Source organism: Hoplias malabaricus, chromosome 3 (assembly GCF_029633855.1).
Source record: "Hoplias malabaricus isolate fHopMal1 chromosome 3, fHopMal1.hap1, whole genome shotgun sequence".
Lineage (NCBI taxonomy): Eukaryota > Metazoa > Chordata > Actinopteri > Characiformes > Erythrinidae > Hoplias > Hoplias malabaricus.
Window position 1 is genome coordinate 23,263,754 of NC_089802.1, and position 17,719 is coordinate 23,281,472.

Here is a 17,719-nt window from a genome sequence, read left to right on the forward strand (position 1 = left end):
TCTGCAACATTCTGACAACCTAAAATGTAATTACTCATTTATAGTCACAAAGTAGACATAAAGCTACATTACATTATGCAAATACTGTTCTATATTTCTCATAGTAACATTGTCAGTGCATTTTTCCTGATCCACATCCTCAATCATTTTTAGTCTGTTACAAAATATGGACATTACTGTGGCCAGAACAGAGATACTTAAAAAAACGAGATATCATAATTTAATCTATGTCATCCATTTTGTTTTCATATTTCAGCATAATTACATGATAATGTACTTGTCATAGTTTTGTTTCCAAAATTGCAATGATGCAAAACATAACTACAAGCATTACACAAACATAATAAATATCAGACAATCACAATAAAATTCAGAATGCAGTTTAATCAAAAATAATTTTACAAAAAGAGTATGCACGTTTATACACATTACACACAAACACAAACATACACTCTTTACAACAATTAAGCTCCATCCACTCGCATTGAAGTTAAGAACAAATTTTAAACACAGAGCACAATAAACAGGAGTCAGTCAGAACAAAGATCATTTATTCATACAACAAAAACAGTCTGTTGAATTCTAAGGAACAGTGAGGTTGGAAAATGTTCATGTAGAAGTAAAGAAATTATAAGATGGTGATTCAGATTCCACTGGGTCTGAGTTCGCCAAAGGCTGTGGGGGGAGGGAAATGAGACAATTCACAAGTGATGAACATTGCTTGTATCCCTATAATTGTGCTACAATTGCCATATAAGGAGCACTGTGTAAGATTTAGTGACATGTAGCAGTGAATTGGAAAATCCCTCCCTTCTGGTGCATCCCCATCTTCTCTGCACCTATCCAAGTTTTTAGTGGGGCTCATTCTTTCGTTTTTTTTTCTACTGCACAGATATAAGATATAAGTTTGGTGCATGTACTGAGAGCAAGGCCGAAAACGCATGTCTCGAGCTGCAGCACCTGCATGGCCAAACATCATCATCTATGAAAATGATCACTGAATTCATGTTCTGTGACTCTTGAACATAACCATCTAAAAAACTTTTATCTAATTTTTTATTGCTTTGGAGAGCAGCTCCTTGTTTGCACGTGGTCATGCACTGTGAAATGCCATGCATCCTAAAAGCCCCTGAGTGTTTATATCCAACAAAATATAATGGAAATCAGCATGAAGCTTCCTGTCAATTTGCAAACCTACAGAAAAGTGATGTATGAAATTACGAAATCAATCCAAGGTTCAGATGGAGTTTTTGCATGTGAAAGTAAACCAACTATGAGCTTCTTGCCCAACCAATTCCAGAAACGATCCTAGGTGAGGATTCGAGTATATGGGACTGGAAGTATGAAAGGTTAACAGTAGAAGTGACTGACATCTGACTGGTACAATGACCTCATGCAAGCTGTGCAGTGTTTTTGCCTCCTTAAAGTATGTTTTACTGTCAAACAAATGCTGAAAAAATAAAAATCAGTGCATCCCTACTTCTAATACCTAATGATGCTTCTCATAATGCTTCTAGCACACAGATTTGTAGTTACAGGTGATTATACTCTAATAAGCATATGGTTTTGTACTCTATATTGCATTTCTGCTAATAAATCCCCTAAATCTTACACACTGCATGTTTCACTAGATTTTTACTTACATTCCCTTTTCGTCGTGCAATCCCTGGTGCATGCTTCAGAGTTTCAGTTATGTGAGCTTCAATGTCTGCTGCATTTGATCCTGGTTGGCTTCTCATCACTGCTTCTGCATAGATGAAGCATAGAAGTTTATGGAAAAAAAATCAATGTTGATTGGGTTTAAAAATCTAAGCTCGCAAGTACAGAGAAATACACTCACTCATTATTACTCTGTAAATGGTTAGATTCTGAAGTGAGATTTTCCCTTTCCTTCCTTTCACTAAATGAAGCCCATATTCTTGAGAATGCAATTGTGCGCATTGTACGTCTTACTGAATCTCCAAGGGAATGCCCCCCTAAGGTGGCAAGGTACCTGACCTATGAAGAGAATTGTATAGTTTACAGTTTTAAGTTTCCTATTTATTGGAAATATTTCAGCTTATAAACAATGGATTGATGGTGTGTATGAGAGGGTTTGATGGTGTGTGTGAGAGAAAGTTTAATGGTGAGTGTGAGAGCGTTTGATGGTGTGTGTGAGAAGTTCAATGGTGTGTATAAAAGGGTTTGATGGTGTGTATGAGGATTGACAGCGTGTGTTAGAGGTAAGTTTGAAATGGTTATTTAGTAATGAAAATGGTTTTATATTTACATTGATAAGTAAAAAAAAAAAAAAAAAAAAAACTTTTACAGATTAACAATTAAAGGGTTCTTTGCATCATGAAGGGGTTCTTCAGATTGATTGAAAATGTGCTATAAACGGTTTCTGTATAGTGCCTTTAAGAGAAGAGTTCTGTATGGCACCAAAAATGGTTCTATTGTTACAAGCTTAACATAATAACAATAGAAGATTACTTTTCTGAAAAGAACCATCTATAGCACATTCTCCATCAGTCTGAAGAACTCCTTCATGATGCAAAGAACCATTTAATCATGCAAAAGGTTCTTCGAGTGTTCAGGGTTCTATACAGAACCATTTCCCTTAATAAAGAATCCTTATAAAACCATCAATTTTAACTGTGTAGTTGTCTATGCTGCATTTAATTAGAATATGTAATTATGTATTTATTTTATATCATTGGATTAATTGAGCTTGTCACCATTTTTCTTTCTTTTCTTCATCTTTCAGCTTAATTTCAATCTTATTAAAACCCTCCATATCATCTACAGTGACAAACTCCATATCCATTGGCACCTCACTTCTAGCATTAATCAGCTGTTTAAGGAGAAGGCTTTGTTCCTCCTGCTTCTGCAGTAGCTGGTCAAGTTTCATGAGGACATGCATTTGAAAATCTATGAAACAGAATTTTGTCAATATAATTTCCAAACATTACCAATAACATTAATGAACACTTACAAAGAAACTTACTGTCTCTTTGAGGAGGGCGCTCTGGTTGAATGGGTGGTCCTAAAATAATTGCAGAAAACATTTATATTCTTAATATTCTGTTAAAATTCCAACAGGCAAAGGCTGTGTAGTAAATTATTATTTTACTGGTTGTTTTCCATATAAACAAACATCACTGTCTGAGGGCTAATGCTTCTCATAGTCACAATTTAGCAACTGTTGAAATGCAACAGAGCCATTTCCACAGTATTTGCTATAATGTTTAAAAGTACAAACAAACAAATTTTTTGTTTTTCAGATATCAGCAGCCTGCATTTCTTGTCATTCATGCATGTTTTAAATCATTCCAATCAATGCCCACTCTTAATTATTCTAACTAATGCTGCTCTGTGTGTGTGTATGTATGTGTGTTTACTGCCCCTAATCCCTAGTATGAGAGTGTGTTCACTGCCATGAACGAGTTAAATGCAGTGGTCAAACTTTGTTGTACTATTGTACAATCATAAAGCATGTAAGAAGTAGTAAGATGTAATGCTTCAATCAAATCAGCATTTTGGCTTCCAATATTATATTAAGATTCTTCACTGACAAATATAAAAGTCACAATAAAGCCTTAAAACTAGTCAAGTAAACTAAAAAGGGTACACGAAACAATAATAATAATAAAATAAATAAATAAATAACAATGTACATTTTCCATACATGAAAACCAATACCAAACCTGCATCACAGAAAATAAAACAAAATGTATTCTCTGTAACTCACTTTGGGCCATTTCCAGTTCTCTACCCACAACCACAGGAATCTCGGACCCTATAAGTAACATAATAATGTCTACATTAATTCATTTATTTAAACATGCCAGATTTTTTTCCCTTCTATTATTGTTTGTATGTATATGTGCATGTGGCTGTTTGTTATAAAAAGAAAATAACTCACAATTCGGCAAACTTGCTGGTTCTCTTGCCATATCCAACCCTCTTTCCATATCTAACACAGGCAATATAAACATTACATATACATGAATGCATTCAGACATACAACAGTTTTAATATTGATCAAATAAATAATGCCTTACCTTGGTAGAGAGCACATCTTGTTTGTGCAAGAAAGTCAGATAATCTAGGTGGAGATCTAGCTTGAACTTTAGGACCCTTGGTAGGTTGGAAACTATCATCTGCAGCACACAGTTAAGTAATATTTACTGATATATTGAACACCAAATTCTTAATATATGTAGCGTATGTTGGTCATATGTCGATAAATATAAATATATTTCTATATTTATATTTATAGTTTGTGTTTATAGCGTTAACCTTATCCAAACTCTTATGATCTCTGATATTGACTTAATGATATTGATTAAAGTTTATAATTAGCTTAAGTAATTAAAACGTTGATAATTAGTTTGAGAATGGATAATAGTCAAGCTAAGTGAGTACTTCAGGATTTTCAGGAAAATTAATGAACAAACTGTACACACTGTAATTTCAAATAATGAAGGTTTTATTAATAAGAATAAAGATATTTAATTAACATATCATGACCTTGTAATCTCACGGCCTCACCGCAGGGGAAACCGATTTGACCTTAAAGGTGAGCTAGGCACTTCTGGCTTGTGACTAAAATGTTGCTAACTGGGGTTTAATTAATATAAAAATTTATCAAGAGATATGATTCAATTTTCAGCTCTGGAGATGCGTAAGTTTAGCTTACTTTTTCGTCGATTCTCACCACTCGTTGAATGCCGAGGCTCTCTGAGGTCCTGGGAGTGAAGGCGTCTCACTTAGTTTCGCGGTTCTCTCGCGGAGGTTTCCAGGCTGAGTCAGCGTGGAGGTTTTTCTTCGTAGGTTGAGTCGCCTCGGGCGTACTCGGAGCTTGATGACGCAGGCAGCAGGATCCTCTCTTTGGCTTACGGTCTTGAGCAGGAGCGTCCAACCATATGGACGTTTTGGACGAGAAGTTTCGCTAGTTACTGCAGATCCAGAACTGAAAATCGATTCAATAAACTTACTTATTCTACGACTTTCTTTATCTCGGCGGTGTTTCTCACTCTGGCCACGAATAAGTTCACCTGCTTTGATCAGTCGTGAGATTAAACTTAGATGGGGCGATAAAACATAAACACGATTAAAAGAAAAGAAGATATTCAAATCACTCGACGTATTAGTAAGGCTTCATACTCTAGCTAATTCAAGACGTCTCTTGTGAGCTTTGATGAAGTCTTTAAGGTTCTTCTTTGTTTCTTCGTCGGCGTGAAGAAGAGATAGGCGTCTCGCTTGGAGAGGTTGAGCTTGAAAAGAACAAAGAGAACGCGTGCAGGCGTTCAGCGCGGAAGCGAAATTGAGAGTCAGAGCGAGACAAAGAGTTGAGATGAGTCGATCTTCTGAGCTGAACCGCTGAATTGTGTTGTTCTCTCTCCTGCTGTCCCAACTCGACTCTCCTTTTGTTTTTCAACTCACTTCACTGTCTGTGTGCCGAGCTGAACTGTTTTTCAAAGCCAGAGCGGTCACGCCCTAATGGGAGGCGTCCTTTTCCGATTGGATGCGAGTTCAGGTTCACGTGACTCTCACGAGAGAGAGAGAGAGAGAGAGAGAGAGAGAGAGGAGGGGGAGTTTGAATCAGCGATTCACAGAAACGAAATGTAAATTTCGCGTATTGAAATTCCTTATACATGTTAGTAATATACAACAATGAGCGTACTGAATTATTAATATCAAACATTTACATAAGATTTCATCCTGGGTACGTTGTGTTTACGTCCCAGTTACAATGATACGTTAGAAGTATTAATTCTGGTGTTAATTCACTTTTCTAATCAGAGACAGAACTTCTTTTCATGGTTGACAACAGTAATACACATCATTTCATTAGAAGGGGGGCGTTCATCGGAGGACACTAAAGTGACATTAATACATATTGTTTATGCACATTAATCAGAATTTGATTTCATTTCCGTTATTTGTTTAGGCGACCCCGAGCGAGGCGTAGTTTCGCCAGTGTCCATTTGGGGTCGCTGTTGGTCCATGCCGTTGGTTGTCGTGTAGATGAGTCAACGGGGGTTCAACCGAGGTCATTTTTGTTAACCATTTGTTGATCCTGTAAGCGATAGCGACGAGACCCGGAGGCGCCCCTGTCGTAAAAGGGGGCAGTAAAGCTCTCCTCTTTGTTCTAAGTTCCTGTTTCTCATAAGCATCATAAACTGGTTATCTCTTTTAGTTCCTGAAGAGAGAAAGGGGGTCGGGGTCATGTGTTCTGAGAAGTGTCTTTGATGTAAATGTGTGGGGGCTGCAGGGTCTTTGCATCCCTGCGGTTCGTGGAATGCTGACTTGGTCGCAGGCACACACACACACAACCTGTGGAATGTTGTATTCTGCTGCAGATGAAAATCCTGGTCAGAATGGAACGTTTTAATTCAAAACTTTTCATTTCTTCATTTTGATCTCGTTATCCGATCCATACTCCACTACATTCCCCCCTTTCTTTTCAGTTTTATGGTTCGGCAGGGAGCATGGGGCTGAAAAGAACTTTTGCTGTGGAGGAAGGTGAGATCAGCAAGCATATTCAAACACATTTCCAGAGCTGATGTATTCCTATTAGTGTATGGGTGCATATGGAGTGTGTATGTTTGCATGCTGAAGGAATTCTAATTATTTAGGGGTAGATCTTTTTCAAACGCAACCTCGAGAGCTGATTTTTCGACATGGCCTTCGGCTTCATATCTAAAACTTGGGGGTTCACCTCTCTGGGCTCTTTTATGTCTAACGAATTTGACCATTTTATTAGACCAAGTTTCTAACCTGCTCTGGAGGGCTCGAGTGCGTTTGAAATAGAACCAGGCTATACTAAATGTCAAGAGATATCCTAATCCTACCAGGGTAACTAGTAAGGTGTCGGGAGTGGACCATGCATAGGTGACAGGCTGAACTGGCCATAGGGGTTGAGACGACAACTCTCCAAGAGTGTTATCTATGGGGGTTAGATCAATGACTTGGGTTCCCTCATATTCTAGGCGAGTTAGTGTTTTAGTATCTAGCTCGATGGTGTGTTTGGAGAAGAACTCTGAGATTTCTATGTCGCTCTCATATTGGTCAGGGTTCAGGTGATACAGGGCCAGGTCTCCTACATGTAAGATTGCGTTTACGGGGACGTCTACCCAGAAGGTTTGGCTAGGAAGGAGTACCCTTTCTGAGGTGTCATGTTGATCATATGTTAGTAGGGCCTCTCTAAAGGGGGGGGTTAACCAACCAACAATTTCAGCTTGAGTACTGGTTACCAAACGTCGGGGTGTGACGACTACCGGGCATTGAGTATTACTCATCATAGGCTTGAGGCCACAGATCCCATTTGCGCTGTCACGAATGAAAGGTTTGCTAGGGCACAAGTAGTGAATGTCTTTAGTGAGTGTGCACATAAGCAAATTGGGTACCAGATATAGGTCAGGGTTATCTTCTTGGTATGCTACAAGAGATGTTGTCTTTACACGAACGTAGGCAGAATCTTGCCAGAAGCCAACGTTGACAACATCTTTCAAACGGTATATGTTTTCAGGCACCATTATGGGAAGGTTAATGATGAATGCTAATTCTCGGTCTTGAGGATTAACGTAAATTGGGATGGCGCTACCAAAGGTATAGGCTAGGTGGGCCTGGAGATCAGTAACTACTTCTCGATTTGCTGTAGACAAAATCTCCTGTACTAAGGATAGAGGCACCAGGTAGGGAGGAATTCTCCCCATGGCTAGGCTATCTACAGAGGAGCTGATTTCTTGTAGCATATCAGACAATAACATATTCACAAGCTGGATGTGGGCAAGGTCAAGTTGCACTACTGAAAGCATAGAGTTAACCGTCTGGAGCGTTTTGTTCAAAGCGACACTGTGAGCGTTGAGCACTACGACGGTACCACGTAGGGTTTGCCCAATTGTTTGCAGGTGCTGCTGCTGTTTGTTTAATTGGGTTTTAATGTTTGGAATTTCAGCTTGTAATTCCCCTACTTGACGTTTAACAGTGGCTACATTGACGGCGGACGTTCCGAGACTCAGTAGTGATCCCACAGTTGCAGCTGCCATTAGCAATCCGCCTATGAAGCGTTTAGGTCATTTGTTAAAACCATTTAGTTCTGATTGCGTCACGGTAAACTTTTGTAGCTGGCGGAGCATATGAGTTACGTCGGCTTCAGCATGGCTGATAGCTTCCTCAGTCCATCTAACTCCATTCCGGCCAGTCTACAGAGTGGTTATTGGTAGGTTTTTGCTACACGCTTCGGCGGGATTCAACCGTACGAATACTCTCTGGGTATGGAGGCGGCAATTAGTAATTAGCAGTCCCGGCTGGTCTTTCAGTATTATTCCTGAGTCATACCCGTTTCAATCACTTCAGGGAGTACGGCGGTTCCTAGGGAGCCGACGATCAGGAGAATGAGCAGCGGGGCCATCCTACCGGAAGAGATGCTCATGGTTAGACTTAGGGTATTGACGGCGAGTTGTTTAAAATATTTTCACGATATCCCCCTTTTGATAAAAGTTTCCTAGGGTAAACACTCTACAATAATCGACGATGAGAGACTAGGGTCTTGCACCCTGAGTGTCCTCAGTCTGGTTAGAAGCTCGTTGCCTGCTAAAGAGTGAGAGAAAAAGGGAAAAGGGATAGGAGAACTAAGGTGTGAGTAGAAGGTTGTATTTGTTTGTTAACCAACACCCTTCCTGCCTTTGGTTCTGTCGTTTATGATCTAACACAAGTGTTAGTATCCCCTACAAGTCCCATGGGGGTTGTGTGTGGTCGGATCTGGTTTCGGTGGACCCATTTGAGTTCAGTGCTGTCCTGAGCTTTGTTTATTTTGATCCTGTAAACAACGGGGGACAGTTTGTCTGTTATCTTATAGGGACTGGACCATCGGGGTAGGAATTTGCGGGCCAAATTCCCCCGTTTTTCGCGACCTTCCAACAGGTTGGACAAAGATGTAGTACCATACCTTGTCCCCTATTTGGAGTTCTTCGTGGGATGCTTTGTGGTCATAGTACGCTTTGCGACCTTCTGCACTTTTTTTCCAGTTTCTGCTGGGCAAAGGCGAAAGTGGCTTTGAGGTCTTTCTGCAGATCCTCCATATACTGATGAGTGGTGTAGGCTACGGCTATGCTAGCTTCACCTGGCTGATATAACAGATGTAGAGGCAGAGTCATCTGTCTCCCTGTCATCAATTCAAAGGGTGAGACCCCGACCGCATCGTGTGGGTTCGCCCGTATGGCCATCAGTACAAGGGGTAGTTTGACATCCCAGTGTTGTTGGTTTGCTGCTACGTACTTTTTCAGTATGCTAACAACAGTTCGGTTGGCTCGCTCTACCTGACCTGAGCTTTGAGGATGGTAGCTAATGTGAAGGCTGGCTTTTACTCCTAAGAGTTGCCAGAGCTGCTGCATGACCTCAGCTGTGAAATGTGTCCCTCTGTCGGAGTCGACACGGCTGGGTAGGCCAAACCGTGAGAAGACATGGTTCATCAGTAAGTATGCAGTGGTTAGTGCTGTGTCATTCGGTGCGGGGAGGCATTCTACCCATTTAGTGAATGCACACGTGACTGTGAGGAAGTACTTGTTACCTCTTACTGTTCGAGTGAGTGGTCCAACCCAGTCTATCTGGAGGTTTGACCAAGGAAAGGATAATCCTTTCTTTTGTAAGGGGGCTCTATGAAGAGGATTTGAGGGTTGAAATTGGCAACATACCAGACAGCCTTTAATGTAGTCAGCCACATCTTTTACCATGTGGGGCCAATATGCCACCTGCCTGAGCGCATGGTGTGTTGCTTTGACCCCTTTGTGTCCTGCAGATGGGGAGTCATGGGCGTGCATCAGCATCACCCCCCTGTGGCACTGAGGAACCACGAACGTAGGTGAAGTGTGCGAGTCAGTGGCATGAACTAGCAAGCCTTTGACGACTTGGAGGGATGCTCTGGCGCTGTATAGGTCTTTAAGGCCTGGTATGGTGTCAAGATCTTGTGCTGTGATGGGATATGTAGATGGGTCAGAGACATGGCTAAGCATTTTAGAAATGGATGGGTCTCGAGCTTGGAGAGTAACTAAGTCAGCGTCCGAAAAAGCAGGGTTAATAGAGACAATGGTAGGTTTAGCATTGTCAGGCGACGCCTTCGTTACAGTTCGAGACCGTGTGACAGCTAGGACTTCGATGTCGGGTGGGTTTGGATAAAGGGAGGGATCAAATGTCCACGATGTGCCTTCGCGGCCCCTTGTTTGGCTAAGCTGTCTGCTTGATCATTGAATTCTTTGTCATCTCCCGGGACTCGGGAGTGACCCTTCACTTTCTTCCAGTAGATCTGCAGGTCATGTGTGTCTACCAAGTGTTCGCATGCCGCGAAAAAGCTCTTTGTGTTTGACTGGCTTTTTGTTTGATGTGGTGTAGTTGTTGGTTTTCCACAGTCTTTCCAAGTGGCATGTGAAGCTTAGGCGCGCGTAGTTGGAGTCTGTGCAGATCACCAACGTTTTTATGCTTTTCTGGACCGCAGACTGGATTGTGATGAGAATTCCTGCTATTTCAGCATATTGGGAGGACTGAGCACCCAATTTGAAACTTAGGGGTTCGTGAGGCCATCCGTTTATTCCGATAATACCCACCCCTGCCATCAGAGTGTGTTCTCGGCAGAGCGAACAACCATCTACATACGCAGTGACAAGGTCTTTGCATGTGTTAGGATCGAAATAGTGGTGGTTAGCCATGGTAGGTAAGAGGGTTTCTGGAGTTTGTGGCACTTGGGAAGGAACGTTTCCTTCGCATCGCCTGCAGGAAGCAAGGCCTGTGCCTAGGGGGCTCTTGTAGTTTTGTGCGTAACGTACCTCTAAGTCAAAGCTTTGGAGAGCCATTAGCCAGGATGCTACTCGAGCGTTAGTTACTACACCCTCTCGAATTCGTTGGCAGTTTAGGAAAGTGACTGGCTGATGATGAGTTTCAACAATCACCTTTTGACCACCTAGGTAGTTGGAGAAATGTTTGACTGCCCACACTGTTGCTAGTACTGCTTTTTCGCAGTCACTGTATTTGTTTTCGGCAGCCAGAATAGTTTTACTAGCGTAGGCTATGACACGTTTGTCTCTGTCGTGTAATTGATACAGACCGGAGCTGAGACAGTGGTCCGAGAACCCTACTTCTAGGTAGAATTCTTTGCTACTGTCAGGATAGGCAAGGCATGGAGCCGTGCACAGTTTCGATTTCAGTGCCTGCATGGCGTGTTCCTGGGCTTCGCCCCAGGTGAACGGAGTATCCTTTTTCAGGAGGTCATAAAGTGGACGAGCTAGGTCCACATAGTTTTCTATGAATTGTCGTGAGTAGTTGCATACTCCTAAGAAACTGCGGAGTTCCTTAAGATTGGTGGGTGCTGCGAGCTTTGTTACCCCTTGCACTCGACTCACTTGTGGTTCAACACCATCAGTGCTTATGAGCAGACCGACATAATTCACTTTTGTTCTGCACCACTGACATTTGGAGAGTGATATTTTCGCACCTGCTGTTGTAAGCTGGTCAAGAACATGATCAATCTCTTCAATGTGTGCCTGTAGGGAGTGGTTACGCATGAGTATGTCGTCCACATATATGAGGGTGCCTCGCTCGCGGGCATCAGGGCATGCTTTGTTTAAGAAAATGTTGAACTCCGCGGGTGAGTTGGCATATCCAAAAGGGCACCTAGTGAATGTGTACTGTCGGTTTGCAAAGGTGAAAGCGAGCTTGTGTTGGTCTTCTGCTTGCACCGGGATGGTCCAGAAGCCAGAGGCTACATAGATGGTGGAAAAGTATTTAGCGTTTTGGACCGAGGGAAGTTCTTGCTCCAATTGTGTCATCGGCCACAGAGACAAGGGAACCTGTTGATTTAGTTTCCGATAGTCGATGGTTAGGCGCCATTTACCATTTGGTTTTATGATGGGCCATAATGGTGCCGAGTACGTGCTGTTACAGGGTCGAATTATGCCCTTTCCCAGCAAGTCATCAATGATTTCTTGTACCGGTTCATAGGATGCCAACGGAATTTTGTATTGGCGGACAAACGTGGGTGGTGCTCCTGGACGAGTGGGAATGCGCACTGAATGAATATCAGTGAGACCACAGTCCGTTGAATCTTTGGCAAAAGATTTCTGATATTTAAGAAGCACTTCACAGAGTTTCTCATGTTCTTCTTTGCTTTGGAGGGCATCGGCCTCCTTTAGAACTTGTTCGACTTGGATACGGAATTCAGAGTCAGATAGTTCTTTTGAAGTACGTGAATTTGAAGTGTTTGCTCCCGCTTCGGGAGGAGGAGGTGATTCCCGGGAGGATTCCGGGGATGAATCTAAGGAAAGAACCATGATCGTCATTTGATTGTCGTCAGCGAGATCTATCCTGCAAATGGTGTCTTTACTCATGTCCAGAGCTGAGAAGAGAGCAACAGCTCGTGTCGGATGAGTGTAGAACACCTTTGATTCTGGATGATCAAGAAGCAGGGATTCAGGCATTGGTCCTATGATCGGGATTCGCAACTCGAAGTCATGGAATTTCGTACTGACTAACCAACCCAGAGGAGATGAGTGAGGGATCGTCAAGGGTTGAGTGGTTTCGTTCCGTAGGAACAGATAGGTGGATCTTGCTCATGTTTCCACCAAAGGTGTGGCTTCGAGGGTGAGGCCTAGTTCGAAGAACTGAGGTGACGGTTGGAAAAGTGCATGCCCGTGGCTTAAGTGTTGGCCAGGTCGCATGACTAAGCGGATGGGTACATTTGCGGTGTTTGCAGGTACCACAAGTGAACCTTGGTTAGTGACCTGACATACCTCGGGAATAGTTTGTCCTGAGCCTAGGTTGTTGAGATCCGAGGACCAGGTTTCCGTTGAAACATCAGTCAAAGTCCACAGCACACTATTGAGGGTGTCTACGTGGACATCGAGGCGCACCAAGAAGTCACTTCCAATATAAGCGTCGTGCGGCAAGTTAGGGACAACCAAGAAATAATGGGTGATTACCCTTTTGTTCCACTGGATAGTTAAAGCGCAAATTCCATCAGTGGGTGACATTACTTTTGATGTCGGGTTAAGAGGAAAACGACAAGGACTGCTCACCAAAGGAATATTTGGTTGAGTGAGGCGCAGAGTGTTAAAGAGGGTTTGGCTGATGGCGGACTTGTCGGTCCATAGAGCCAGAACTACATTGTCCACATGATAGTCCTGCATTGTGAGATCATTCACGATGGGAAGGCCGGGAGCGTCTGTTGTGGACGGTTTAGTGAAAGTGCACAGGAATGTGTTCCGTTGTTCTAACATGGCACTAGGGGGCCAGGGAGAGACTGTAGTCTCTGGCGTGGCCGCCATGGGCTCAGTTTCCTCTTCCTCAAAGTGAGGGATCTGACTTGGTGGATCTCCTATTGACTCAGGCCGGATTTCGAGACGGCAACACTGAGCTTCCCGGTGGCGTGGGGTGCAGATGGGCAAAGGCTCACGCACTTGTGCCCAGACCTTTGACCTTTTGAAGTCAATCAGTGGTTCGAAGCGATTAAGGAGATCTTTACCGATGAGAAAGGGAATTGTTTCGAGAGGAGACACATGAACTGGATGCACTAAAGTCATTGGTCCAATGGCTAAGCGTATTAGTGCCATAGATTGGATAGTGAGGCCTGCATCTGAATACGGCTGAATTTTAAGAGAACAGTTTTGGAGCTGTATCTCGCGATTTTCACGCCGCACAATGGCTCGAACCTGGTGGAACAAGGCGGAAGACATGAGCGTGACATCTGATGCAGTGTCCAACAGGGCCTCATGTACTAGCCTTCTCTCCACAATGGTGGACAAATAGAATTTGCGTGCAACTCCTTTCTCAGTTAAGTGTCCCATGAATTGTCGGACGGGTGTGTCGCCTTCAATGACTGAAGGGTCATTTGGTGTTAGACCTTTTTACCGTCTAACTGAACAACCAAAACAGCACTGGAGGGTGGTTGCGAGTCACCCCCCTGTATCATTGGGTCCTCAGTGTTTGTTTGGGTCACAAGGAGATTGCACGGTGCGCTAGAAGACGGAGCTTCGCTTGTCACTTCTCCTAAATAATTCTCTAACATTTCTGGGGTGTTAGAGGATGGCTTTGGGTTGGACCGCAGAGAGGTGATAGAAAGAACGTCAGGTTTTTTCTTTTTCTCTTTGCAAATCATTGCAAGCATTCGGCGGATGTCCTCTAACTCCTTAGAGCTGAATTCCTTGCCTTTAAGCTTGTCTTTGGTGTGATTTTCTTTATTTTGATACCAGTATCTCTCTTTCTTTTCTCTATTAGAATCAGAAAGCTGGTTCTGAGCTGTTCGCTCATATCCCTTATGGGGATGTGATGGTTTTCCACGGCCCGCACTGCGGTTTTCTGCAGGGTAATAGTCACGACCATACCCAGCCCTGTCCCGAGGGTTCCAGAAATCTTTGTCGTGATTTCTGTCTGGCCTGCGAGGAGGGTAGCGCTTGTATTGGTGTGAGGGCAGATGAGGCTTCGGGCCCTCACTAGTCCACGGAGTGGAGGAAGGGTCCAGGTGATCTTGGTGGATCGGCCTGGGTGGCACCTTCCAACTCTAAATGTGGGGAGCTGGAGTCGACATTAAAGACTTGGGGTGTTTCGGACCGTCTGTTGGGAATTTGTTGGGATTTTAGGAAACCCCTGAGTGCTAAATCACTCAGCTGTCTGCTAGACAGGGTGCGAGGGCAAGCTGAGACTCCCAGCTGATGACTGGTGTGGGGATGGAGGTTTTGGATAAATAGTGATTTGAAATTTAACTCTTCCTCCATTCCGGAGTCATTTCTAGGTCCGAAGTACGCCTGTCTGAGTCGGTTATAATATTGCTGGGGGGATTCCTGGCGTTGCTGTTTTATGTTCAAAGCAGCGGCCAGTCCGGTCTGTGACAGGTGATTGGAGAATTCTTCCTCCAATGCTTGGCACAGCACATCGTATCGCGCTTTTGCATAGTCTGGCTGACGTTCAATGAAGTTACTGACGTCTCGGTTGGAGGTCAGTTTAATCACATATAGTCTGTCATCTATGGTGATCCCGGGGAACCTTTGGAGGTAGAAGTCAATATCTTTTAGGTAAGAAAAGATATCGTTAGAACCGTCAGGTTTGGGATTAAAGCGGGTTATATTACGCGCGATTTTATCTAGGTCCTTGTATGAGGGACCATGAGAGGGTAAAGGTTGAGGGGACCAGACACTGGGTTGCAGTCCTCTGGGTCTAGCAGGGCGTTGTAAGGGACGGCTGACAGGAGACACAGGGGAAGGTGAAATACCCGTTGATACCAGAGGAGGTGCTGCAGCAGCTCTAAAGGTTACGGTCCCTGAGTCTGGTTCCTGATCCTCACTATCTTCCTGCTGGTCCTGTCTTCCTATAGCGGCACTAGGTGGCACGTCAGGAGTGACCTGGGGCAGTGTGTTCCCTTCAGCTATTTCGCTTTGAAGTCGACTTAGCTCTGCCTCTACCTTTGCCTGCTGTCGCCGTGATACGTCGAGCTCACGTTCACTGGCCCTGAACTGTACTACAGCGAGGAGGGCTATTTGACCTAATGCCTCAGTTCGGGGCTTGCCCTTGAGGATGTCGGTTAAGTGGTTCTCTACCCACTTAGCCACCATGTGGTCACGATGGGCCTGTGAGGTTTTCTGCACCGTCTCTGCGAGTCCAGGCATCACATCATTGGTGATGCTGGTCAGAACAGAGAATGCCTCATCCCACAAACCTTCTACATATACTTCCGAGGGAAATGTCCTATCTGCCATGTTAGCTGTGTTTTAACCTGCGAGGTGTAACTTTCTTCTATTCAATTAGGATTAATTCCGTTAATCCCTTTTCTAACTAAACCGAACTAAATTCACCTGTACCGCGTTCTCTAGGAGTAACTGCTAGTCTGTATGGTGTTAGAGTTCACTTGTGAATCTCTAAGGGAAGTCTGTTAGTAGCAGAGGGTGGAGTGAAAGTTGCTATACGCAAGTGAGCAAAAGAAGAGAGGAAAAAAAAATTTTTTTTTTCAATAATTAAAATTATTTAAAAAATTTCGAATTAAAGAATTGTCGAAAAATTTGGATTAAAGAATTTTAAAATTAAGTAAGATTTATTACTAGGTATAATTTCCAATTAAAGAATTATGAAAGTAAAAGGATTTTCCGAATTAAAGAATTATTAAGAATAGCAAAATTAAAAGACTCTCTTTTAACTGCGTTTGTGATCTGGTATCAAGTTAAAGTGTCAATCTCTAATTACTGCACACTGTCTGCTATAGTTGTATCAACTTATTATGTTTCCAAGCCTTTACTTGTAATTATTCAGATGTGCAGAGTTTTAGAGACAGCCACTAGAGCTGTAATACCAGGTCTTATCAGTGTGAATTGGTCGACAATTTCAATTGCGATAGCAAGTTTCTCCACTAGAGGGTACTGAAGGTAAGTCTGAATGGCAACAGCAAGCTTCAGTATTTAGGTTGAACTTAAATTGTAATACCAGACTGGGACACCAGAGGGCGACAAGCAAATTGTAATGCAATAGCAGCAATGGACACCAGTCGGCACTGGTGGAAATCCCAATAAACACGGCACGAGCAGACACAATATAACACAAATGGGAATTTCCACTGTAGCGGGAAGTTTCAACACTAGAGGGCGTTATCAAAAATTAAAATTAAAAGTTTAAAAGGGGAACAGAGATTTTACTCTAAGATACTTTAAAAGAATTTCATCTGTAATGACAACTTTTAAACACCAGAGGGCTGCTAAACACTTATGTTGCCTCGGCGGACAACCTCCCAACCACTGGAGGGTGTACGGGAATCAAACGTCAAGGGTAGCACCACACTTGACCACAAGGAGGAGCACGGGAGGACACGCTTCAATAGACGCTAGTTATGAAGTAGTTTTCCCTGCAATTACGCGCTTATACCACAAGAGGGAATTAGTCTTCCTCTGTTTTGGGGGCGTTTTGAATTTCCCTCCTTAGTTTCAGCTCCGCCCCTTCAGAGGGGTCGTTCCTTTCCTGAAACTGCGTTCAGTCTAACTGGAACAGCTGACAAGAGCAGATCGCTCTTTAACACAGGCCGTATTTTCGGCTGCTTCTTTTAATAAGCTCCCAATCGCCTAGTGCGCGATCTCGTTATTAACGCTGGTAGCGACCCAGTTTAAAACGAATGGAGGTGTTTGGTTCGGTGGTCTCACTTCGCTGGAATTTCGCGGCGGGAGGTCGAATCCGACGGTACTTATCCCAGAACGGAGTTCCGCGTAATGGGGTTGTACCCAGGCCTCAATTTAATGCATACAAAATGGCTCTTCAAAAACAACTAAGCTTATTTTTCTCAACGGTATATACCACAGAACAGTTTTTCAAAAGTAACAAACACAACACGAAATTGCCCACATCAAGCTTTGAATCTCAATCGTTATTCAGCAACACAAACAGCGGAAAGTATTTCATAAACCCAAGCTGAGATTGTTTCAGTGTTTTACAGTTTGTACATTAAAAAGCCTTTTTCCTGGCCTCGCGTGGGCGCCAAAAGTAATAAAGGTAATATGCTACGCTAGTTACTGCAGATCCAGAACTGAAAATCGATTCAATAAACTTACTTATTCTATGACTTTCTTTATCTCTGCGGTGTTTTTCTCACTCTGGCCACGAATAAGTTCACCTGCTTTGATCAGTCGTGAGATTAAACTTAGATGGGGCAATAAAACATAAACACGATTAAAAGAAAAGAAGATATTCAAATCACTCGACGTATTAGTAAGGC

The 17,719-nt window shown here is 43.0% G+C and overlaps 1 protein-coding gene across 1 annotated transcript; it reads right to left on the reverse strand.

Annotated features, from left to right (window-relative positions):
- Positions 1 to 609: 609 nt before the first annotated feature.
- Positions 610 to 8,401, reverse strand: LOC136691376 (uncharacterized). The gene is made up of 9 exons (XM_066663934.1): positions 8,329 to 8,401; positions 4,044 to 4,142; positions 3,905 to 3,955; positions 3,731 to 3,778; positions 2,987 to 3,025; positions 2,813 to 2,910; positions 1,947 to 1,998; positions 1,644 to 1,747; positions 610 to 675 (listed from the first exon to the last, which is right to left on the reverse strand). The coding sequence occupies exons 1-9, from the start codon at positions 8,399 to 8,401 to the stop codon at positions 610 to 612; spliced, it is 630 nt and encodes a 209-aa protein (XP_066520031.1).
- Positions 8,402 to 17,719: the final 9,318 nt, after the last annotated feature.

Bases quoted from the DNA above. Each gene is read 5' to 3' on its own strand.
- LOC136691376 (XM_066663934.1), bottom strand. From the start codon at position 8,401: ATGGCCCCGCTGCTCATTCTCCTGATCGTCGGCTCCCTAGGAACCGCC. The intron at 3,026-3,730 runs GTGAGTTACAGA...CAATTATTTTAG, and splicing joins AGAACTGGAAATGGCCCAAA to GACCACCCATTCAACCAGAG. The intron at 1,748-1,946 runs GTACAATGCGCA...TCATCTATGCAG, and splicing joins CCTTGGAGATTCAGTAAGAC to AAGCAGTGATGAGAAGCCAA.